General features: G+C 37.5%; 3 protein-coding genes across 4 annotated transcripts; 2 read left to right on the forward strand and 1 right to left on the reverse strand.

The window, feature by feature from the left end:
• Nucleotides 1-1,076: 1,076 nt before the first annotated feature.
• lim2.1 (lens intrinsic membrane protein 2.1) lies at nucleotides 1,077-2,839 on the forward strand. The gene is made up of 4 exons (XM_065259405.2): nucleotides 1,077-1,485; nucleotides 1,774-1,923; nucleotides 2,209-2,343; nucleotides 2,623-2,839. Exons 1-4 carry the CDS (start codon nucleotides 1,311-1,313, stop codon nucleotides 2,682-2,684), a joined length of 522 nt encoding a protein of 173 aa, XP_065115477.1. The 5' UTR covers nucleotides 1,077-1,310; the 3' UTR covers nucleotides 2,685-2,839.
• Nucleotides 2,413-25,237, reverse strand: jhy (junctional cadherin complex regulator). Of its 2 annotated transcripts, XM_065259378.2 has the most exons (9): nucleotides 24,648-25,237; nucleotides 21,709-22,228; nucleotides 16,046-16,150; nucleotides 12,786-13,396; nucleotides 12,368-12,638; nucleotides 10,035-10,121; nucleotides 9,364-9,498; nucleotides 9,061-9,285; nucleotides 2,414-2,710 (listed from the first exon to the last, which is right to left on the reverse strand). In XM_065259378.2, exons 1-8 carry the CDS (start codon nucleotides 24,944-24,946, stop codon nucleotides 9,085-9,087), a joined length of 2,229 nt encoding a protein of 742 aa, XP_065115450.1. In that variant the 5' UTR covers nucleotides 24,947-25,237; the 3' UTR covers nucleotides 2,414-2,710; nucleotides 9,061-9,084. The 2 variants fall into 2 exon arrangements, with proteins under 2 accessions (XP_065115456.1, XP_065115450.1); XM_065259384.2 differs by lacking the exon at nucleotides 16,046-16,150 and having other exon boundaries at nucleotides 2,413-2,710.
• Nucleotides 4,245-9,073, forward strand: bsx (brain-specific homeobox). Its single transcript, XM_065259396.2, has 3 exons — nucleotides 4,245-5,262; nucleotides 5,917-6,107; nucleotides 6,211-9,073. Exons 1-3 carry the CDS (start codon nucleotides 5,010-5,012, stop codon nucleotides 6,451-6,453), a joined length of 687 nt encoding a protein of 228 aa, XP_065115468.1. The 5' UTR covers nucleotides 4,245-5,009; the 3' UTR covers nucleotides 6,454-9,073.
• Nucleotides 25,238-25,473: the final 236 nt, after the last annotated feature.

Below are 25,473 nucleotides of genomic sequence, written 5' to 3' on the forward strand. Positions count from 1 at the left end.
TGAACAGAACACGCCAAAGTTGTTAAAGTTTATATTGTAACATAAAAATAAAGCACACACTGTAAAAATCAGAGTTTGTCGTGAATATAATGTTGTTAGTTGTTAGGCCCAACATTTATCTAGATTTTCCACACTGTCTCTTTTAAATATAAAGAGGTTAGCAGGACTCACTCAATGGAAAAGCTTTAGTCATCAGGTTCTAGATAGTTTTGTTTCTTCAGCAGATTCCAAAATCACAAAACTAGTCATAGCTGATTGGCTGGGAATCGGTGTCTTTTGTTTCTAAACTACGCGTGGCCTTTACCCAAATCTGTCTATTCACCCGCTAAACGCTCATGCTGAAAGCTGCTGGAAAGCTTCCTGTACAGCCATTATAGGGTCCTGGTGTATTTTATTTAGACTTCATCTACGGGGTTGATAAAGGTAAGTCATACTTTAAATAGATTTGATAATAGCTATTGGGTTGTTTGTTTAAACAATGAACCTTAGATAATGGATTGTATGTGTGTTTGGCTAGTTTGCAGTTTCTGGTTTTCCTTAATTCCCAATTGGAAAAACTGTCAATTATTTCAATAATGAATAAAAAAATGAACAATGCATTGGTAAGTTGAATTCATCTGCTCTGAATACTGAAAACTTGAAAATATATATTTTCTGTTTTGATTTGTGCCTTTCAAAAAACATGTTAGTTGAATAAATAAATAGTAACTATAAATAATAACAACAAAAATAATAATTTACCAATTATATGCTAAAAAAAATAGATATTTAACATGTATGCAATTGGCAGATGCTTTCATCCAAAGCCACTTACAGTGCATTCAAGCTATTCATTTTTATCATAATGTGCGTTCCCTGGAATCAAACCCACAACCTTTTGTGCTGCTAATGCAACACTCTACCACCTGAGCCAAAATACTAAAATGTTATGTAAAATTTGCTATTTCAGAATAAGCTCGGAAATCTTGTCAACCCAGTTTAGGGGAGAGAGAGAGAGAGAGAGAGAGAGAGAGAGAGAGAGAGAGAGAGAGAGAGAGAGATAGAGAGAGAGAGAGAGAGAGAGAGAGAGAAGCCCTCTGATACTGACCTCTCAAGCTCACTCAGAGGAAGTAATGTGTTCATTACAATGCAATTACAGACACTTACATGCCTCTGAGTGAAGCACTGGGCTACTGAGAGGTGTCTACACCAGTCTCTCGAATCCAGCTCGACCCTGACCGTTATGTGTGCGTGTGCATTAATGCACGCGTGTTTGTACGTGTGGCCGTAAATACGTGTGCATTTGTTTTTAGTCTGCCTGTAGGTGCAGAATGTACAGCTTCATGGGAGGAGGGCTGTTTTGTGCAGGAGTGGGCAATATACTCCTGATTGTTTCCACAGCAACAGATTATTGGATGCAGTACCGTCATTCAAACAACTACATGCATCAGGGGCTTTGGAGATACTGCATGCCTGGAAAATGTTTCACACACACAGACAGCATTGGTGAGATTTCCACCACTACAGGGTTTACTATGTCTGAGTTATAACAGAAAAATCTGGATATTTTAATTTTTATGGATACTACTTATTTATGGATATTAATATACATAAACAGCATCGCATCTGATTAGCATTACTTCCTTTGAAAGAACGCAGAATCCTTTATTCTTCATTAGATATTCACGTTTCACCCCAAAACGCTTAAGCAGTCATATCAGTCAATGTTGTGGTTCTTATCTAAACTCATCTAAACGCCGTTGACCTTCTGACTTTTTTTGTGTGTGTTTACAGCATACTGGGATGCAACAAGAACATTCATGATCTTGTCTCTGTTGGCCTGCTTCATTGGCATTGTCATCGGTATTATGGCTTTTATCCATTACTCCTCCTTTGACAGGTTTGATAAAAGCTTTGCTGCAGGCATTCTGTTCTTCATCTCATGTGAGTTGTATTCTCATTTACATTTGTCATTTTCTTAAAAAAAAAAAAGCAAGACTATTTAAACATTTGCCTTTTTTATTCTGAGTATAAAGATTGGATAAAGTGATATTGGTCATTTATTTATTTTTGTGAGCACACATTATTTTTATTAATATTAATATTGTTGTCATGAAATTGATGCATGCTGCTAAATGAAATGTTGAAAAATATCACATTTTATTAAAATATGTATTGCAAATATATTTATTTCAATTTAATTACACTTCTCTCTTTTTGCCCCACAAGGCTTTTTTGTGTTTCTGGCCATGGCTGTTTACACGGGAGTTACAATAAATTACTATGGTAAACGTTATGGTAACTGGAGGTTCTCCTGGTCCTACATCATTGGCTGGGTGTCTGTTGTGCTCACTTTCTTTTCAGGTATTTCTTGGCCAAGCTATTTAAACTTGTAAACATTTACAATTTTTACATTTTTATTTTAATTTACTATATATACACATTTATTATGTGAAGGTCAAGTTGTAATACAATTAAATAGTGGTTACATTTATAATCTTAAATATTAAAATTTTTACATTTCACCTACAAATTATTGTCCATGCCGCAACAAAACCATCTCTAAGTGAAGCAAATTACTAATAAAGTGCACTATATGTTTTCGAGTTAAATTAATGAGGTTATTTTCCTGTGTTTATTTAGGAATGTTCTACATATGTGCATACCGGATGCATGAATGCCCCAGAAGTCCAAATCCTCACTAGAAGGCTGGCCATACCTCCAATGTTGACTGCCACCAAACACCATTAGATCATGAAAAATAAAGATAAAATGAAAAATGATAAAAAGTGTCTATGATAAAATAAAAAATCATAGAAAATATGTATACAGGTATTTTTCATTGCCTCTATTATGAAAAACTGCATGGTGCCTGTGCAATAACAACTGAATTGATATTGAAAACAGGCCTACATGTGCATTACTTAAATTGTTTATTTATTTTCCTTTTCAGTCATTAAACAGAAATAGATTATTGGTTTGATACAAAAAAATTAAGTGCTATGTGATCATAATGTTTAATTTTAAGATGCCCAAGTGGTTCAAATGGTGTAAGCAAAGTATCCAAAAAGAGTAAAGATAACCAACAACATTTCCCTGACATTAAACGTTAAGATAGTCTAGCAGGTAAATTGCAGTATAAGGTGCTGGCGTTAATGCCACAAGCCTCTTACAGAAACGCGCCGCTTAGGTCTGACGCAGTGGCGTGCTGTCTCCCAATTTCACTTGATTAAATGGCTATTAAAAGCTGCTTAACTGCCTCTGGGTGGGGATCCTATCGACTTCTAAAGTAAAGGCGACTCCATCACCATTAGTACATTTACTTTCGCGTAAAAGCAACTTGTTACCGTGATTTATAAGCAGTGTGGGGCGCAGGTGCCAGTCAATAACTGGTTTCAATTACAGTGCTCGAAAATCACATTACATCGTTGAGTAAAACAGTCAGCGATTTATATATAAATAAAAAACTAAATGCATTTGTACTGTATATTCTATACTTTATTTATATGGTGGTCTGTCTTTATACTGATTTGTATTCAGCTGTCATTGTATTAGCTATCACATCTCTTGCAGTAAACTTTTCATCTCAAAGTACTAATTACCAGCTTTCAAGACCGATAGTGATGTTCATTAAATGACTTGCAACTGATTAAAGTTCAGTAACACTCATTTATTATAGCCGGGGAAATCTTCTCCATTTAATAACACACAAAAACTACTAATGAAGCCATATTTGATATTTTACAAGAATAATGTATTTCCATGACCAATTGAATCCGGTGATTAATTACTAACCCATCTGATCAAATGGAAATCCTGCAGTGGAGGATTACTACTTCCGCTCGAACATCCAACCTAATTACCTAATAGCATTGCTGCAAGACTTCTGCCAATAATGAAACACTTTTACCATTAGCCCCCGTGATTGCAGATGTGATGACAACACGATATCAACAAATTACCGCCCCATCAGTTGAGACACAACTGAAGCACACTTGTATTCTCGCAGATTTCAATATCTACAATTAAATCCCGTTTCATAGGAGCCCTGTTTGCCCTGTGTCGTAAAATAAAATAATGAAAATAAGTCTGCGTGTTCCTTTACCGATAAAAAGGAATTAATCACAGAAAGTATGAAGCATTATTTCCTCAGCAATGATACCCAATTTAAAAAAAAAAAATTAAAAAGAGTAGTTTCCTCTACATACAAAAAATCTAAGAAATTAAAAAAAAGTGTGTAATGCTTATTTAAACAGCAAAGTTTGTTGCTCGGTAAATAAAAAAAAAACATGCAATTGGCCGTAACGTTTTTAAATTATTTTGAGTGCTACGTTAAATACAGGACTCGTGAATGCTATTAAATTGTAAATATATAATAACACAAGACGCACTAAAAAAATGTTGGGCTGTTTTAAACCCATGCATGTTGGGCAAAATTTAAACAAACTTAATCGTTAAATTAATTTTAAATTAATCACCATATTTGACCTAACCACTTGTTAAAATAACTTAGCATAATTTAGCCTATTTAAACAAACGATTAGGCTTGTTCATATTTTACGCAACTCTGGATTGTAAACAACCTAATGCATTATTTTAAACTCTTCATTTAAACGTTATCAAGGTAAGTCCTTTGTTAAGCATCTTGACCAGTCCACACGTCTGGTAATGCAAAGTGAAAGTGCAGGCTTATGTCTGAGTTTGTATTGTGAAGACCGAGCTCTTGTAGCGAGGCTGTTTCAGCACCACGGGGAGCGACCGCGCCGCCCGCATAATTAATCCATAAAGAACTCATTCAATCCTCCGCCCAGCCGTCACGCTATTGGCTGACCGCTAATCTACTTCCTGATTTGTTGCTGTCAGTCTCCCTCCAAATAAATAGTAATGTACCTGTAACAGCGTGTACAGGTTGCCAAAGAGATTACGTTGCTGCTTTAAAGGTCCTGAAGACTGACAAACCGAGTAATTTCGTTTGCGGCAGCGACAGTAAACCTCACGGATTGATTTTTTTTTATAAAAAAAGTTTTGAAATGAATCTAAACTACACATCTCAGCTCCCCCAGATGCCGACTCAGAGGTCAACGTCGTTCTTTATTGAAGATATTTTACTACATAAACCTAAACCTTTGCGAGATGTGTTTCCTTCGCCCTTTTCAAACTCTCTGGCGTCCCGGATGCCTCTTTTAGAATATGGATATCCACTAATGCCTACACCGATACTGGCTCCTCATCCGCATCATCCGCTACACAAACCTGAACATCATCCTTACTTTTTCACCTCCGGTAAGTAGACTTCATATAAACTCAGGCCAACAAATGTTACAAATGTTTTTGTCTTATCTAAAATGTGTATGGCGAACAAAACATGCAACAGAATACAAAATATAAGAATTATATTTTATATAACTGTACTGTAAATACGAAGGTTTGGATTGAATTTAAAAAAAATTAAATAATTTAAATTGTGTCTTAATTTTTACCAAAAAATTACAGAGAAAAAATAAGACTATAGATTTTTTTCAAGTTTTTATGTAAATGAAATGCTGTGTTGTTTAACCCACTGTTGGTTAAAACTTGGACAAACCCCACTGGGTTAAATTAATCTAAAACTTATATTCATATTTTACACAACTATGGACTAAAAACACAGCATTTCTCAGACTGTACAACATTTTTATTTGTATGACATCTTGTTTTTTTTATAATAATAACTATATCACTACTACTAGCCTACAACTACTTTTTACAATAATACTACTAATAAGAATAGTGCATTTTCGATAAAACAGCATCTATCTATTTTATGTAATAGTCTTTAATTTTTTTATATTAACATGCATCAAGCTTACACACGCAGCTGAAATACAACATGTGAAATTGTCAATAAATGCTGGTTATTGAACAATATTTAAATAGTTGTCGTTACATTTCCAAAAGGAATGCAGATGCCTGCGTTATTTCAGCATCATCCGGAATTACCAGGAAAACACTGCAGACGCAGAAAAGCTAGGACTGTGTTCTCAGACTCACAGTTATCTGGACTGGAGAAAAGGTTCGAGATCCAGAGGTATCTCTCCACACCTGAGCGCGTGGAACTGGCAACGGCACTCAGTCTATCCGAAACACAGGTACGTTAATATCGAAATGACCTGCAAGCTTTGATATGTACTAAACACAATTGATAAAAACGAAGTTATTTATTAAGGCTTATAAATCTTTTGCATTGCGCAGGTAAAAACGTGGTTTCAAAACCGGAGGATGAAGCACAAAAAACAGCTGAGGAAAACACAAGACGATCAGAAAAATCCAAACGATGTTGACCGATCTCTGGACAACGCGAGCGACAGCGAAATGCACGAGAAAAATACAGAAGACGGCAAAAACGGCATGAGCCCGGACAGATACACGTTGGATGAAAATGAAGATGATGTCGATATTGAGGATGACATTTGTTCTCCTGAACATTTACTCTAGTATTATTATTATTATGGACAATCAGAAAACGAAAATGTACAAATAAATTACGATCTTTTAGATAGGAAATTACATATACTATTTTATTATTATTAATTTCAAAATAACATTATTTTAATCTGTTGTTTAAGCGCTTAAGAAATGTTTGGACAAAGCTAAAAACAATGAAGCATGTTTTTTTATTATTATTATTATTATTATTATTATTATACAGTCTGGCTTTGTGACTGGATATACACTGACCATTTTGTAAATGTAAAACGAATGGTAGGTAATGTACAGACAATATGTAAATAGAGTTACGATAATAATCATTCAAAAATTGTAACAATTTCCATTCCAATTTAAGTGTCACATTTTCAGCACTTTCGCGGGACGATGATATTGGCATGTTGTGGACTGACATTTATCAACCCTAAAACTGTGACTTGTCATTTGTTAAATCAAATAATGTATATAAACGATGTACATTGAATGAAATATCTAAAACAATTCTTAAGTTAACAAACTCTGGCCTATTTTGTAATTTATTTATTATTTATTATTTATTTTCTTTTTTTTAAGATCTACAGAATTTAGTGCTTTCTAAAGTCATACATTATTTGAGAGTTCTGCCCGCACGTGATCATTATAACCCATCACAAATTTGACTTTAAAGTTAAGCTTATTCAAGACCATTTTAATTCTATTAATTTAAATTTCGATCACTAAGTTACAGCACCGAATAATAGTCATGATGACATCAAAATAACCTTAACAATAATAATACAAGCTCATTGAAAATCAGTTGATTTCTCAGTATAAGATTATATAATTTGTAGATATAGCTCCGCACCTTGCTTTTGTTTAATATTGTTATTTTTTTATGATGACAAAAATAAAAATAATAATAGTATTAATAAATTAAACTGGAATACAATGTAATTTATAAAAATAAAGGGTGAGGCTAAAAGACTGTAAGGATACTGATATTTTAGCGTTGAGAAAGAAATTTGACAGCGCAGATGCCGGTGTCTGAATGTAAAGATGATCATGTTTAAAATAGGTGTTGGTCAATTTGGTGTATGTTGTTCCAATTCGATGAAAATTCGACGTTTTTTTTATTGACAGTTCTTTCACAATTGCCATACATTTTAAATTCAGGTTCACATTAATCGATTTCTGGTATCACAAAGATTGTGAGTTCGCTTCCCAGGGTTATTCTTCTTAATGCACTTACATAGCGTCTACCAAATGCATAAAATGCAAAATATAAATGCATTAATGCTGAGTAATCAGTCCTATTAGTCGCCAAATTGTCGCTTTTCATTTTACGCGATTTACAAAATAATGTCACTGTTATATGCTACTTGTTGCAGCGTAGTTTATGTATCCTTATTTATCTTGAGAGAGCGTTTATTGTGGATTGCAAAACTGTGCATCCGTTAAAAGCTTTGGCTTAATATCAGAAAATATTTCTAAAATTACAATCCTTTAAACTCGAATAATTATCAACATTATAGGGGTATAGCGCTGCGCGCACCTAGATTCAACTGTTAAGATAATAAGCCTTCTTGTTTTACAATACCTGGCTATGTGGCACGCTTCCACCCTTTGAAAAGCAATTCACGTCGTTTTCAAAAAAGTGATTCTGATTAAGCCGGGGAAAATAAAACACGGCAAGAGAACAGGCCGTGCGGAAGGTGATCAATTAAAAGATTAAGCGTTTTGCGACACATGGACGCATCTGCATGTCGCTCTAATAGCAGAGCCATCAGCTCATTTTCAGGGGCCTGCCGCCTTCTCCAGCACCGTGCGCAGATCAAAGCCTCCCAATCCGTAAAAAGGGATGCTAATTCAACCTCCTTCATGTGCGGTTGAGAGAGACCCCTTCAATTAACTGATTTCAATGGCAGGAAAGAGAAAAAAAGATGCAAAGAGAGTCGGTCTGGAAAGGCAGCATTTCTCATTAATTCAAAAGGTCCAGCATTTATTAGCCTCGCCTCTGAGGCGTAACACAGAAAACAGCCAGTATCAAAGCAGACATGATGGGTTAAATAGAGGCTATAATCTAATTAAAATATTACATAGGAGTAAATAGCTCTTTGATAACGATCTAAAGCTTCCATTAAAGAAATAGGTGCTTGAGCTTGTTTTAGGGGGAAAATTATCACTTTAAAATACAGAAAACAACTTCGTGGGCCCTAATAAGGGAGGCTTCAAAGTGTCATCCTTATTTGACCTATTTTTTCTCTCTGTGAAAGAAAAGGGCAGGCGAAAGTGGATATAATCAGACTAATAGCCGGGGAACTGACGGAAAACGGCACGTTACACTGGGTTAACGGTGCATCCAGGTGTGCTTGAAGAGATTGGAGCTCTTCTACGCAGACCTATTGAAACAAGGGCAAAATAGCGGGATAATGCAAAACGAAGCATCAAAACCCCACAGTGTTTCATTGGAGATTGCTTTATATCTAAAAATTGCTTTTGGAATTAGTACATATAGTAGATAGATTATTTCGTACACACCTGTTACACATCCAGTGCTTTGCAAAGGAGAAGCAGAACATGTTCAACACAAGTGCTTACATTTTGGATTATTTTCAAAGTGCAATCACTTAAACTCACATATAGTTCTAATCTGAAGTTAATCTAGATGGCGGGAACAGATTTAAAGCGAGCCACAGCCTGTCTCTCTTCCTCGTGTCGTCTCAACATCTCCAGAGTGGCCAGTTGGACCGGGTCCATCTCTTGGAGATATGGACCATGCATGCTATGGTTCTTCTCTTTGGGTCTGTCAATTGTCTTTGGAGGTGCCTTGGGCTTTGCAATAGTTTTGGCATATTCTAAAGCCTGAGGAAAGTATAAAAAAATTGTTTACTATAGGCCAGACAATTTTCTTTAACACATCTATAAAGAAAATGTTCTTACCTTTCTCCTGGGAACTGTGTCCTTGTTGTCAGTGCCCACTGGGTCCTTGGCCGGCAGAGAGGGAATCCGACTTATCTTCTTGTTCTGTTCGCGGATCACATTTGAATACAGCTTCTGTCGTCTAATTTTCTCCGCCTGATAGCAGTGAAAGAAAGAGCAGCAAGATTACAAAAGGAAGGTTTAATTACCTAAGCCATTTCTCCCCTAAGGCCCTTCTGCTTCTTTGTACATCTTTCCATGACGCTCCTCAATAGCAACAAACAAAACCAGATAAAACTCATCATCTCTCTGGAATCATTGTTAACACGATTCAGGCTGCAAGCTGTCCAAAAACTGTTATTTTAGGTGAACATTTTACGTAACAGCTGGAAAATGTCTATCCGTTTTTGAGGGCTATGCTCATTAGATGGGTTGAACCATTTCTATTGTGTTTAGAAATACAAGTCTTTTAAATTCATGAGGAAATGAAAAGAGGGGGTTATTGAGACACGACCACACTTGACAATTGGACATAGCAATTAGGGATTAGCTAAATCAATATTCAAGGAGTGCACCAATTATCCATTGAGTCTTTCCCATGTAACTCCACACACGTTATTAAGATTAAACAACACTGTTTATCAATATTGTCAGATCCTTAAGTCTTTATACAGTCTGAAGTGAGTATTTACCATGGCTTCTGGTATTGTGTTTGTCGGTCCAAGGCCTCCAAGCTTCACCTCCTGTCTCATGTTTTTGTAGTCTTTTAATGTGTAAGGCTTTGAATAAAACACAGATGGGAGATTTTAAACACTGTGCACACAAAGCCAGTCTTCTAAAATCTGATATACATGAAAAAATGCGTATAGGACCACAAAAGTTTGGGATTCTGTTAGTAGTACACACTTAATCCATCACAGACTACTCATGCAAGAATCCATCCCAAACAAAAGCGTTAATCAGGACAGATCAGACCGGCTCCTTAGGCTCTCAGGACTCTTTGGGATCAGCCATTGGTCATGGACACTGCGGGACGGCTGTTGCCTACTCTGATCTGCTTCTTCTTGGGCTGCCACACTAGCTGTTTTACAAATTTATCCCATAATCCTATGAGACAGGACGGCGGGCGCATAAAGGTGAGGAGAGCGGGCTTCTCCCAGGAAAGCAATCTGTTTGATGGTGTAAGAACCACATAATCCGAACATAGCATCAAGTGGATGTGTTCTTTGGCATAATGACCCTTAAATTGTACTGTTTTCATGCAGCACTGAGCACTTTGTTTTGGAAGAATAATGTTATTAAACAGACATTATTAGACTAAATCAAAGTTGCTGTTAGCGATAAAAAATTGTCCAAAAATAGTCCCTAGCTATCACTGGGGCAGTGCCCTTTAAAAAAAGGTCCTAACATGTAGCATTTAGGTACCATTTATGTATACATTTGGTACAAATTTGTACCTCAGAGGTATTATTATGAAGTACAAAATGTACTTTTTGAAAAGGTACACTAGGGAACACTTTTTCTGACAGTTTATGGAACGGCACATTGAAAATATCCATATTACTTAAAGGGACACTCCACTTTTTTTGTAAATGTACTAATTTTCCAGCTCCACTAGAGTTAAACATTTGATTTTTACCGTTTTGGAATCCATTCAGCTGATCTCCGGGTCTGGCGCTACCACTTTTAGCATAGCTTAGCACAATCTATTAAATCTGATTAGACCATTAGCATCGCGCTCAAAAATAACCAAAGAGTTTCGATATTTTTCTTATTTAAAACTTGATAGAAAATTAAAAGTTGCAATTTTCTAGGCAGATATGGCTAGAAACTATACTCTCATTCTGGCATAAGGATTTTGCTGCCGTAACATGGCTGCAGCAGGCGTAGTGATATTACGCACTGCCCGAAAATAGTCCCCTGCTATTGAAAGTTACTAAGGGGACTATTTTCAGCTGCTGCATAATATCACTACGCCTGCTGCAGCCATGTTACAGCAGCAAAGTCCTTGATTATTATCCCAAAATTAGAGTATAGTCCTAACCATATCGGCCTAGAAAATCGAAACTTAATTTTCTGTCGGTCTTAGTACACGATGTAACTACAGAAGAGTCAAGTTTTAAATAGGAAAAATATCTAAACTCTTTGGTTATTTTTTAGCGCAATGCTAATGGTCTAATCAGATTAAATGGATTGTGCTAAGCAATGCTAAAAGTGCTAGCGCCAGACCCGGATATTGGCTGAATGGATTCCAAAGCGGTAAAAATCAAACGTTTACTCTAGGGGAGCTGGAAAATTAGCATATTTAGTGTGCCTTTAACATATATTTGGATATGAATGAAATAGTTCACACCTGTTTGTGTGTCAGCTCTAGATAAAAATGCACATGCCCCTGTCAAGACTATTCCCAGTCAATCAGATTGCTTTGAGGCCCGCCTGTCAATCATTATGCATATTCACATATATAGGAAGCAGGGTAGTTAACTTTTATCTAACTGTTTACCCGAGTATCTTTGTGTAAATAAATATAAATGTTTTCTCTGCGGGCCACCATACTGTGCGGTGGAGTCTGTCTGCTCCTAAAGGGACGCCCCTACAACGCTCAAGGTGCCAAAGGACAAAGAGACCATCATTAATGCAAATCACCATCTTACTAGGCCTGCTCTGCACAGACGGGGTGCTGCTTAATCACCTCATCCTCTAACGCTTTTCAATATCGTCTTTGTGACCGTGCCTTATATCATCATCTCATTGCAATTAAGAGTGTCTTCAATTACTTATACAATTAACCTGCCGTCTGAATCGGCCCTGAAATAATTGTTACATCTGCATTGGGCCCCGCTGAGATCCCATCATGGCAACTTAAATACGGTAACAAGAAGTTGTTACTTTCTTTAAGTTTATTCAGCTCTTTTGTTGTTGAACTACTAAACATAATCACTGAAAATTATTGATAAGCGTAAGACACTGAAAGAGTAACATATTAGAGACAAAAAACTAAATGACTAAATATATACATACACACCTTATAAGTTGTTTTAGCCTGTATGTGTCTTTCCATCTGTGAAAGGTAACCTTCTGAGCTGCTTCTGTGGATCGGATTCACCTGCTGCTCAGATCTATCAGACCAGAGCTCAGTGTCACTGACGTCAGATCTACCTATAGGGGGCAGCACTGAGTAAGGACCAGAAGTCTGTGCTTGGGCCGCACAGGGCGTCTCATCAGTGGGCATTAACCTGGGTGGATAGTGGCTGGATTCTGCTTGAGGAGATGTGGGTAATTTTAGTACCGGTATCCTACAGAAACATAGAGCACAATTATGTCAGTTGTGTAATGGGCACTAGTGTAAATCCCTAACACACTGTCATGGGATGCAACATTTGCAATATACCAAGCACACACATTTTATTACTTGGGTAGAGATGTTTCAGGTCTATACTTGCCTGATTCTGTTGTGATTCTTGAATGATGCATTCTCAGATGCATTGAGTTGAGGTTTCCCATCATGCCTCTGTGCTAAGCCCTGAGTAGCATTTCTGTCTACAGTGTATTTTCTGTGTACCACACCAGAGTAGGAGGTTGGGGAAGGTACAACTGCTTGTGGAGCCAAGCCCCCCTGCCCCACTGAATTTGAGGGCACGGACGGGTGGTATGGATAACCTGGTTGCAGAAGGGATGGAATGAACAGATCAGGCCTTTCCAAGTGCAGTGCCTGGGAAACGATGGCATAGATGGTCTCTTGCTGGGTATGATTCAGTGGTTGTGCGTGATTGGCAGGTGAATGGAGGTTTATGTTAAGGTTAACTGTCGGGGCAGGATTAGAATGAGGTGGAAGATGTGGTAGTGGATTATAGGAGTAGCTGTAAGCCTCTGGAGCATCAGGAAAAGCATCAGAGTCTGTCGGCGATAGATGATCAGCACTGAGGTTGCATGTCTCAGTAAGTGGTTTAAGGTGAAATCCAGATCTGGGATTGGTTTCAGGAACATGGGGTTTCAGCTGATCTGAGTTGGTTCTCTCTCTCTTCTTTGGATCTTTCCTCTCTTTTTGGCTTTGCTGTATTGGGTGAAAAAATTCACATATAATTAAACATTTTATGTATAGAATAGGGTCACTTACTTATTGTTTCATTGCAAAAAAAATGAATGTCTTAATGAAATAAAAAAAATCTGTGACGCGCCATTGCGACCTTACATATTACATTATCACGTTAAAAGGTCATGCGTTACATATGTGAACCATTTTAAACAATTTACAGACACAAAGACATTAATTAGTATCATTCCACATACAACATCTGAACTGTCCTATTTCTCCACAGTTGTAAACACTGGAGCGGTAGTTTTTCGCGTACGTCATGCGTGAACTTTCCACATGAATACATAAGGTCACGCTGGCGCATCACAAGGCTAGGGCAAGACGAGAAGTTGTGGTAAAAAAAAGAACTTTTGCTAAAAGTATTGTTTTGCTTGATAAGACCCTTACGCCTTGTTTGGGATCCTTTAGAGCCCTTTGAAGCGGCATTGAAACAGCAATTTTAAATTGCATTGAAACTTTAAACTGTTGAGGTCCACTAAGGCAGTGGTTTTCAAACTGGGGGCCGTGGCCCCGTGGGGGGCTCTGAGATGGTGCCAGGGGGCCCCAGTTTAATGACATTTTATAAAACACATTAATTTATCATAAATTATGTGTAATTAACCCTTAGAAAAAATAAGGCTACTAACCAAAAGCACTACTTTTTTACCCTTTTTTATTACCCTACTGGCGGATAGCCTGTTTATACCTTTTTCAAAAAATGAGACTTATAAGTTTGGGTTATATTTGCTTATTAAGTAAATCTTGATTTAAGAATTTTTAGATATTAATGTTGGAAAAAGATTTTTGTAAAAAAATTATTTTTTTACACAATTTTAAAATTTCTCTAAATATTTAATAGTTAACTGATCAAACAATGAAATAAAAAATTAAAACTATGGGAATTAGTTGATATTAAAAAATATCCCAAATAAATCAAAACTATATTTTAGTTACCCTTTTCTCAAATTTCCAAAAATGTGCTCTTAGCATTTTATCAACCAGCTTTTTAATGTGAATGACCGGACAAGTCTTTTTTTAGTTAATAAAAAATATGTTTATGCAATTATATTGTCTATAAAACTAGTTTAAAACATTTAAGCATATCTTTAGACCAAAAGGTTTATGTGACCCTAAACGTTTATCCAGTATAGTGTATTATTTTGTATTATTACACGGCTCTCTGGAATGCTTGATTCTGATTGGTCAGTTGAGACATTTGCAGGTTCGTTCTTTTCGAATAATAACCGCTCCAAAATAATAACGCATAGCCGGTACTACTTTTACGAGTAAGATCGCTCCGCGCCAATAAAGATCAATAAAGATTACTGTTTGTTTGGCGCCATCTTGTGACAAACACTGGACAACCACGACAAGACACAGAGAGCTTACTGAGACTGAACTTGACAAAATAGAGCATGACAGCTACGAAGCCAACACACAAAAAAATACAGAATGGGCATTAAAACTTCTCAAAGACTGACTAAAAGAGAAAAAAATGGAGACAGACAAGTATGAAGCAGAGGATCTTAATAAGGTATTACGATCATTTAATGCATCTGTGCAAAGTTTCGCGGAAGGATAAAAATGTTAATTTAAAACAAATATGCCAATAAAATGTTTCAAATTCATATTCATGTCCAGTTTTTTTCTTATGTGACAAGTAGCCGTGTAATAAGCGGGATAATGTAGAGTCAGCCGGTAGTTATCGGGAAATAAGCCCCTTCAGTGTGATACAAGACCCTCCGCTTCGCGTCGGGTCCTGATCACACTGTCGGGGCTTATTTCCCGATAACTACCGGCTGCCTCTACATTATCCCTTAATTATGACACAGGCAGATGCAACATCTAATAAAACTCTCCATGATTGGATGTTTCCTTAAGCCTAAAGACACAAAAGCCTAATATTTGCATAAATGAAATATTTCCCAAATATGATGAGTGCTCTTCGGATAACTAATTTCAAAATTCATCTCTACAAAATGAGAAATACAGAATAATGCCCCATATAAATCCAATTACAAATTCATGCAATGACAATGCTTTGGACAAAAGCTTGCCAAGCCAGGCCAATGGCTAAAAGAATCCATCCCATCGACAAAGACATGTCCTTATAAAGCCATGGCACAAAGAGTGTACAGAGACAGTAACATTTATATAATGTTTCTTTGTGGTGAGCTCGGAATGCACCGGGGACACACGAACATTATTCTTGTGCGGTCTGGGGTTGTGCCTCAGCATGTAATGCCTCTGATTTAGCCGACACCAGCTTGCACCATGCTTAATGGGAAAATATTTACACTCCTCTGCTTGCCAGCATTAAGGTGACCGTTCAAGTGCTCAAAATAATGATACTTCTCCATTCCTCCTCTTTCCTCCGCACAGGCTCCTTTTCAAGACATTTCAGAGGCTCCATTGTGCCTGAACAACTGCATCAGAAATTGCGTCCATCACAGCAGAAATGAAATCCCGGGTGACAGTGTGCCCACTGTGTAGACATTTTCATCTTGAGAGGAAGCCCTTGCAGACCGTTATGCATTAGGGCAATGGATTGTGCCAGGAGCCCCACCTAGGTCTGCGCAGATAGAGATGGTTAGAATCAATAAAGTGAACAGGAATGAGGTGCTCTACCTTCAGTTTTTGTGTTTTGAGCAGCCACATCAGCTCAGGATCCCGGACATTGTCTTGACTCTCCGGGCTACAGGTGCCGATTGTCTCACAGGAGGTTCGCCTGGCCTGTAGATGGAGAAGACTGCTTGATAAACCTCGTCGAAACAATTCACCTGTTGCTGTGTCAATAAAACACTCGCATTCATATTTGGATATCGATCGCCGACAACAGGGTGTGCTTTCTGTTAGAGCAAAACAAAGACATCTCTGAAATGCACGAAAAGAAATGTCTGGGCGATAAATTAGATAGTAAATCAGCGTTGGGTACAATAAACATCCACCTACGCATAAACCTACGATTTCGAAAGCTGAAACGCATTTTAAAGCCAGTACTTTAAACCAGAAGATTTTTTATAAACTCAAAGTAGGTTTGTCTGTAAAATAATGTGACCTTGAATGTCTGGAAAGCGAAACTATTAAATTGACTTCTTAAGATCAACTTTTCTTCCTAATTACCGACTGCTCCCCCGAGCTGACCTACATACATGTGTCACAGAAGAGACTTCCAGAAGCCTATTGATTCTCTTTAAAATGATTCTCTCAAAGCGTTTTGAGGATAAGTGACTGGATACGCCTACGTAACATCGGTGCACTCTCTCAATTTTTCCTAATGTACCCGTTCAGAGGCGGAATATCTACAGCTAATGCCGTAATGAAAATCATTTAGTAAACTTCCAGTCACTTTGGCTGCTGAGGACAATTCTCGCTGATCGATGGTATTGACACCTAGCGGCGTCCCTGAATGCATGTGGCTAATTCTGAAAGCGTGAATAGAGGAAGGTCAAAGAGACACATGCGGCAGTGAGTGGATTGAGTTGTAACATATCCATCAATAAACAAGCAGCCATGCTGGTCTATCTATTTAGCGAAAGGCCAGGTGCACAAGGAACTGATCTGAGAACGGCATAGGGTCAGAGACACTGTTATTAGGTGGACAGTTATTTAAGACTTTTAAAAGACATCAAGTAGTATATACGTGGACTAGTGAAATATCATATTTTTTAGAGCAATTGAAATGGCTTGATATACAGTGCATCGCATTATAAAAACGTTGAAGTTGCTGTAAACAGGAAGTCGCGAACCACATACCATATGTATCGAATTTCCGAGCGTTATCATAAGAGGAAAAAAGTGGGCCTGGCTTGTGTTTTCTACTGTTATTAATTGATTGTATATACACTCACCTAAAGGATTATTAGGAACACCTGTTCAATTTCTCATTAATGCAATTATCTAATCAACCAATCACATGGCAGTTGATTCAATGCATTTAGGGGTGTGATCCTGGTCAACACAATGTCCTGAACACCAATCTGAATGTCAGAATGAGAAAGAAAGGTGATTTAAGCAATTTTGACCGTGGCATGGTTGTTGGTGCCAGACAGGCCGGTCTAAGTATTTCACATTTGCTCAGTTATTGGGATTTTCACGCAAAACCATTTCGAGGGTTTACAAAGAATTGTGTGAAAAGGGAAAAAACATCCAATCTGATAGAAGATCAACTTTGACTGAAATAACCACCCGTTACAACCGAGGTATGCAGCAAAGCATTTGTGAAGCCACAACACGCACAACCTTGAGGTGGATGCTTTTAGCCAATGCCACATAGAATTAAGGCAGTTCTGAAGGCGAAAGGGGGTCAAACACAGTATTAGTATGGTGTTCCTAATAATCCTTTAGGTGAGTGTACTGTAGGCGTTTCTTACAAAAATGGAACTCACAGCAGATTGACAGCTGGAGGGGGCGGGGTTATCAGAGAAATATTGAATTGTTTATTAACTGTTTATATAATAATGATATAAATGGTCTATTATGAACACTGCAATATACTCTTAAAAAAAATAAGAATTGTCAATTTTGATTTCATGGGGACTTTATAATGGTGCCGCTTATTGTAAATTAAATGATCTATTAGAACAAAAAAAATATTGTAATATTATTCTTCATGCTGCATAGTTAATAGGACGTTGCTTGCCCGACACATTTGCCTATTTCAGACAAGTGTCATCTTTCAGCAGAGCCGCCATTGAGCTGTACCGTAACAGGTGTGTGAGTACCTAGACATCACAAACCTTCTCTTCACGTCCTCTTAGACGCAGCAGGCCACAACCTCTGCCCGATCCAAGACCGCCGCCTTTTGTCCGCCATTTTAATAATCTCAATCAAATTGAGGAAATGATCAAACAAAATTGCATTTTGAGCTTCATAAGCTGCGTAATATCTATTCTGTTAAATTGGGGCCCGTAATTGCCTCTTGGGGCGAGACGTGGCACAACAAAGTCAGGCGATCGGAGCTTGCCATTTTCCTCAAGACTGGGAAACACAGCTTTTGCGATGAAGACTTCAAAGAGACGCAATTCTTGAATTGCATTTGGTTGCTATTGTGACCGCCCAGGCAATCTTGATTAGGTGTTTACACTGAGGCAGGGTATACAGTGGCAGAGAGCCGCGGAGCCTTGGTCTAGAGCTATTAAGAGATTGTACATTATGTTTCTGGCTTTGAAGTGAGGGTCTGGGAGATGACGAGGGATTGGGGCTGAGTGCAATGGCAGAAGATTGCACAGCTACTTCTGTCTTTATCAAAGGGGTCTCTGCTGGAGCTCATCATCGCTCCCACACACGCCGGTAGGAAGTTGGTGCATTATGAGATTGTGTACATTTAATAACACGGCTAATTATCGGGAGTTAGGGGTTTGTGAAAGAGTAAATAGTGGCTTTTTAAAAGCCCAACTGTGTGTTGTGACGGGCCCCAATAATGATGTGCAAAACTGATGGGATCTGAGGGGCTTTTTATTTCCTTTGAAGAAAAATGGGACCACAAAACATATAAAAGGGCAAAAAGTAAAGGGCACGCATCAAATTTATGAACGGACGCTTAGCTACGTAACGAATGCGAGGTACGAGGTTTGCGCCCTCTTGTTGAGCCAAAGGATAAAAAAGCAAAACTTTAAGCGAGTGGGAAAAGCATGTCGATCGCTGTTTGTGGGTTTTACATTGTATTGGGAATGCTACTTGTAGTCAACCTGAGCTGTTGGCTGAAAAGTGTGTATGTTATTTTGTGTACACAGATATCACACAATGCCCCATCTATCATTCAAGAATCATTTGACATCAAAACCTGTGAAGGACTAATCTATGCCTCACCTGTCAATTCATTTCAATAGATTTTTATTACAATCTATATACATGTTGATTTAGATAATCTTATCCTGATATTCATATTCATTAAAGCTAAATAATATTATTATTATAGAAAATGTGACATGCTCTATATATATATATATATATATATGTGTGTGTGTATGTGTGTATATATATATATATATATATATATATATATATATATATATATATATATATATATATAACAGTATATATATATGTGTGTGTAAACAATATTAAAATAATGCTTTAAGTTAGTATAATAAGTTAAATTATATTAATATATATATTTATTTTTTTAAACTGAAACTTATAGAACCAACACACATATTTCACATTCTTTCTGCTATCTGAATCAACCTAAAACTCTGAATTTACCTAACATTTGTTTGGTTATTGCGATATGCACATTTGCAATATTCCGCCGCTTTCGATATGTCTCGCCTCTCTGCTATCTGCATCAATCTAAAACCTGGACTACATGACTTTTATTCTGTTATTTAGTGAGTTATTTATTATTATAGTTATCTATAACCATTGCGATATGCACATTTTGTGATATTCCTATAATTTCAATATATCTTGCAGCCCTGACATTGGTTCAAACAAAACAAACAGGGAATTTTTTCAGATTTTTTTTAGTGTAGCATATGTTCTTTTGGGAAATTCTGATGTTGCTTCTCTGTTGTTTTCCTTTTCAAGAAATAAGAAAATAACGCAAAATAAAACATTTTTCAATGAGCCCCCCTCTACGACTTACAATACTGCCTCCTAAATGGAACTTGACAGCGCACCATCATTCTTGCTAAAAAGACAATGCTTTGAATTCATACCAGGGCACTGCTGGCGCAATCGGGGCCACGGTCTAAAGCGGGAGAGCTTTGCTCTGTTTACCATGTCACAATGCTAACGGCTCTTCACTATGCTAATGCAGCTGATGTGAGACATTAAGGTGGGACTGGGCTCAGATGGGCTGGGTAAGGTCTTAAATGTAGCAAACACACATGAGCCATAGTGTGCAGACAAGCCAACCCTGCCAATTATACCCTGAGCCAGGTGCACTGATAACTAAGAGCCTATTGGTAACCATGCCCCTCTGATGTTCTTAACAGCCACTGTTGTGCAGATCAACTCATAATAGGCACTACATAGGCAGGCAAGACTCGGTCTGTTCTCTCTGCTCCATCTGAAGATAGCCTGCTTGTGTGTGTGTCTCTGCCAAATTAATTTCCGTGACACAGGCAGTGTAGTCTCCTTCAAGCCAGAGCAATGAAAACAAGAAGGTCACTTATTCAGATTAAAAAAGAGCAAAGAGAGAGGTCAGGTCATGCAAGATATGATATAGCCTTTGTTGTGCCTAAAAGCACAATAGGAGACATAAAGGGGGATGTACTAAACTAAAAATAAACCTATCTATGCTAGTCAAATTTCAGTAAGAAAAGTAGATTATACTGATTTAGTGCTTTGTTATACAAATCAAAAATGATAGTAAACCCAACCATTGGGCTATAAATTAAGCCATGCTGGATTGTTTTAGCCAAAAATGCAATGTTGTTTCTAACTGTAGTTGTATCAAATAACCCAACGGTTGGGTTTGTCCTTTTTGATTCAACTATGATTTAAAATTTTATTATAGATTATATTATGTAATAATTTAAATGGACAGTAATCAAAAATTCAAATAGTAATAGTAATTCAGAAATAATACTGATATATTTTTATTAAAATGTTTATGATACACTGTAAAATATTTTCCGTGTAGTCTTTGTTTATTTACCGAACCCCAGGTTTTTATATAAATAAAAACTGGGAAATAAGACTACGCAAGCCAGTATCATAGTGAATCTCAAACTTTTTAACTTCAATGCTCCCCCATTGTCCAAAACAATATAACCCCCCCCCCCACTATTTCTACCCAGAAAAATATTCTAAACATAAATAAAAAGATGTTTATTATTATAAAATCATTTATCATTATAAAAATAACCAATATCTAAATGCAATCTTGATTTTTATTTGTTTTATTTTTAAAGCATGTTTGTCTTCTTTGAAATAATTTTAAGTCATCTTGATGCCCCCTAGTGGACACCTGGTTGAGAAATACGACAATATCTTACATCAATGAAGCTGTCACATTATGCTGTGTTTGTTGGTCCCCTGAAATAATTTTAAGTCACCCTGAGGCCCCCTAGTGGACGCCGGCAACCTGGTTGAGAAATTCTGCAATATCTCATCTTAAAGAAGCCGTGACATTATGCTGTGTTAGTTCGCCCCCTAGTGGCTGACATTGGCATTATCAAAGCTTTACCAAGGCTCGCAAACTGTTTGTTATAGGCAGCCTGACTTAAATCTTAGAATTGCATGCCTATATCAGAGTAGAAACTTAGTCATGTTTTGTTTAAAGGCATTTATTGTAATAAATCATTCCAAAGATTTTCTAAAAAATAAAAAAATGCACTTACTTGCTTTGTTTCATCAAGTTTATCTTTTTGCTGATGAGCCCTTAGGTAAGACCCCTGTTTATTGGTATTGACACCAAAAGTAGTCTTGTTACGCTCCACGATATCTTCCCTTGCTTTGACTTGCTTTAGATCAGAATGATGTTGATAGCTTCTCTTTCCAACAGATTTTTGTTTAATATTTAGGTGTTCCCTGTTGCTATGTTGTGTGTGCTCAGAGGACACGCAGGAACGTTTTGGTTGTGAAGGGTCAAGAACATCATCCTGCACAGATGTTTCCTGTCGTGGGTGCAGGTGGAAAGGAGATGAAGGTTGTGAGACCGGGCCGGTGTCCATCTCTGATGCGTGTTGATTACTGACAACAACATATTCTTGCCTTTGACCTACAGCCACGTCTTCCAAATGTTCAAGACTATCTTCAGTCGAGTCCAGAGAAAGCCTCGTCTTAAGCGAGGCCTCCAGATTCTGTCTCCAGTTTGGATCATAACGCAGATCGGCATATTCATCCTCAGGGGATGTTTGCCTAAATAAAGGAATTAAAGAGTTAAAAAGTCATAAACACTTAGGAAGAGCATTAAACCGAGGAAAGCACTGTGTGAGTCTCATTTAGTGCTTTGGCATTGTCAGTAAGACTGTAAATGCCTAAAACAGCTATCACTACACAAGGCAAAAAGCGGCTACACTTTTCATTCGTTGCAAAATGGTAATAGCGTGTTGTATTCCCCCCTCAACCGCCGCCTTCCCTTATCTCTAATGAGGTCTGAAGACCACAATTTGGGGATAGTTTTGCAAATAGCTAATTCAAACATATGAAATAGGTTCAAACTACAACCTAATGTGCTCCTAGCATCATTGGATGAAAAGATCTCATTAAAATAATTAGAAGAGTGCCTCTTTGTTGTGCGCCTCTGAATAGTACAAGATGCTCTTCACATCTCATGATGCCAAATACGATGCTGCCTGGATGCATGGCACTTCAGCCAATGAGGGCAAAAGGGCAAGGAATGGCTCGGTAATGATTCCTCTGACATGATCCTGAGAATGTACCGTGGCCGCACAGCTGCGAAAGGGTTTTTAACATGCAAACGTGTCAAAATTAAAATCCAACTGTTGTTTACAGCTCGTTTTATTTTGAATGTGATACTCAAGTCTCTTTAAAGACAATGTACATGGTGGAGTGGATGAAAACTAAATGGGTAGTTATTAGCTTCAATGAGATTATGACAAATATTGCTACATTCTATTCATTTCGTTCTTAGACATGAGGGGATGCTCCACCTACAATAGGCTTTGTGGAGGTTGGCCACGCTCGTTATGAAAAAAATGGCATGGGGTTAAGTAGCTCTTGGGTATATGAGCTATCAGTCTGCAAAAAATAAATATATAAAACGAATGCCTCGCCTTTATTCCAGGGTCAGATTCTGTGAGACAGTGGAGGACACAACAGTTGGGTTGGGGATGAAGGAGTGGAGACAGATGCGGTGATCCACACTTCAGATTCCAGCAATCTGTGCTTCTACAGCGCAGAGAGCTCTCCCATTCAGTTACAACAAAGCAAATGCTTTTTAACAGACTGCTGAATGAGACCTCATTGTGGTAATGTCCAGCAAACTAAAAATCTAATTTCCCCTAAATAAGGGTACTTGTTTGGAAAGCATAAAAATTTGTGGGCATTTCATCTCAATTAAAACGCAAGCGCAAACATCATTTTCAAAGACTGTCATTATCCATTAGACAAGTGAATAAAAGCTGTCAGTCATCTCAGCTGTTTGCTAAGCAGCTACATAATAAAGCTAGTAATTATTTTGTTGTGGATGGATTTAATTGGGCCGTGTTTAGGTACTGCAATTGTTTGTTTGGTCTATTTCCGCAATATTCACATGAAGTATTAAAAGAGGGAAACATTAAATAGGACACTGACCCCCAGACTAAACTAACATAGGGAAATTAATAATTTTCTCACATAATTAAAAGTGATTGAATTGGATTCACGGACCCCGTTTACTGCCATAGTATTCTTTTTTTTCTACTTTGGAAGTGAATGGGGTCCACGGACGGTTTGGTTACAAACATTTCCCAAAATATCTTCCTTTGTGTTCATTAGAACAAAGAGATATATACAGGTTTGTAACAACATGAGGTTGAGAAATAGACTTCCTGAACTTCAGCCTGCTCCTTGTTTCCTGTCTGCCATTATTGGTCAAACTGATTAATCCAGGTGTGCCTGACCTCAGTAGTCACAACAACAATAATCAGACACACCTGGATTAATCAGTTTGTCCAATAATGGCAGACAGGAAACAAGTAGCTGGCTGAAGTTCAGGAAGTAGTGCAGCTGGGCATACAGCCTATTGTGACAAAATTTTCATTTTTGTGAACTATCCCTTTAAGGTTTTCCCAAACTTTCTTGTATCCCCCTCTTTCTGCACTCTCAGAAATAAGGTAAAAAAAACGTCACCGGACAATACACTTTAAAAAGTGTGCATTTGTGCCCGAGAGTGCATAATAGTACACCAAAGGCACATACTGGTACCTCAAAGGTACATATCTGTACCTAAATGGTACATATTATGACCTTTTCAAATGTACTATCCCAGTGACAGCCTTTTTGTGGACTCAAAATTAAACACAGACACTCAAAGTATACTATATTACAGCACATATTTATCAATGTTGTATTTTATACTTTTTTGGGGAGTAACTTAATATTGTAATGCATTATTTTTAAAAGTAGCTTTCCCCAACACTGGTATTAAATATTTAGGAAGAGGTCCCTCACAAAAAGTTTATCATATTTGGGGGTCCTTGGAGCTTGAAACCGCAACTGGGCCATTAAAAATAACATGCACATCCATCAATAATACTTGTTTTATGTCAACAGTTTAATTGATAGCTGTCTGAATGGCTCTTTACATTAACATATAACGTTAACAGCGTCTTACCTCAGTGACCCATGTCTTTCGGTGGTCTTCGGTCCTTTCACCATTCTTGGTTTGATTTCCTGTGGTCCATCAAGATGTTCTTGTTTGGAGTTGTTTACAGAAAGGAGATCACTGTTGTGGGCAATACGCACCTGTAGCTCTCGTTGGTAGGCTTTCTCTTGCACTAAACTCTCCGTGTCTGATTCAAGCGAGTCCCACAGCATCGGTAAAGTTGGCACATCATCCCTCGGTGTACTGTCCTCTTGCATGTTCAATTTTGACTTTTCAGGCCCGTGAAGCTCCGAAATGACTGTCTTCATGTCTTACGTTACAAGTTACGACGTATATCGACTTCCGTTAATTGAAATATTTACGAAACTTTAACTTAGTTATTTACGTTACACGGTTTACTATAGCCTTTTGACATTTTAGCGGTGTCACCCATGATCCGGAAACGGGTTTCTTCAGACTCTGAGATAAAATCATCTCTACATTATTTAAAATATGGATAAACAAACGACCTAATATACAGGCAAATGTAGATATATTCGATTTAATGGCGTACTAAGTTATATGAAGGTATGTCACTTGTTATGGTCGATGGCTGTCGTTTGCTAAACTGTTGCCATGGAATCACAGACGCCTTGGCTGTCAGCGCATGCGCAGAATTTCTAATGGTTGCCCTATGCTGAGCAACCAAATACAAATTAAAAACATTCAGATAGCTGCAAAACATCGCTCAGTGTCTTTGTCATGTAAGCTGTTATTTAATGCCTAAATGATCGTTGGTTAGATTGGACATGTTAATAATTTGGTTTTTTGATATTGTAGCGTTGTGTAACGATGA

Source organism: Paramisgurnus dabryanus, chromosome 10, assembly GCF_030506205.2.
Source record: "Paramisgurnus dabryanus chromosome 10, PD_genome_1.1, whole genome shotgun sequence".
NCBI lineage: Eukaryota > Metazoa > Chordata > Actinopteri > Cypriniformes > Cobitidae > Paramisgurnus > Paramisgurnus dabryanus.

Excerpts from the sequence above, each read along its gene's own strand:
- lim2.1 (XM_065259405.2), top strand. The coding sequence starts at position 1,311 with ATGTACAGCTTCATGGGAGGAGGGCTGTTTTGTGCAGGAGTGGGCAAT. Across the intron at positions 1,486-1,773 it reads CACACACACAGACAGCATTG|CATACTGGGATGCAACAAGA; the intron begins GTGAGATTTCCA and ends GTGTGTTTACAG. Across the intron at positions 1,924-2,208 it reads CATTCTGTTCTTCATCTCAT|GCTTTTTTGTGTTTCTGGCC; the intron begins GTGAGTTGTATT and ends TTGCCCCACAAG.
- bsx (XM_065259396.2), top strand. The coding sequence starts at position 5,010 with ATGAATCTAAACTACACATCTCAGCTCCCCCAGATGCCGACTCAGAGG. Across the intron at positions 5,263-5,916 it reads TCCTTACTTTTTCACCTCCG|GAATGCAGATGCCTGCGTTA; the intron begins GTAAGTAGACTT and ends CATTTCCAAAAG. Across the intron at positions 6,108-6,210 it reads TCAGTCTATCCGAAACACAG|GTAAAAACGTGGTTTCAAAA; the intron begins GTACGTTAATAT and ends TGCATTGCGCAG.
- jhy (XM_065259378.2), bottom strand. The coding sequence starts at position 24,946 with ATGAAGACAGTCATTTCGGAGCTTCACGGGCCTGAAAAGTCAAAATTG. Across the intron at positions 13,397-16,045 it reads TCAAAACACAAAAACTGAAG|CAAAGCCAAAAAGAGAGGAA; the intron begins GTAGAGCACCTC and ends CACCCAATACAG. Across the intron at positions 9,286-9,363 it reads ACACAGTTCCCAGGAGAAAG|GCTTTAGAATATGCCAAAAC; the intron begins GTAAGAACATTT and ends TACTTTCCTCAG.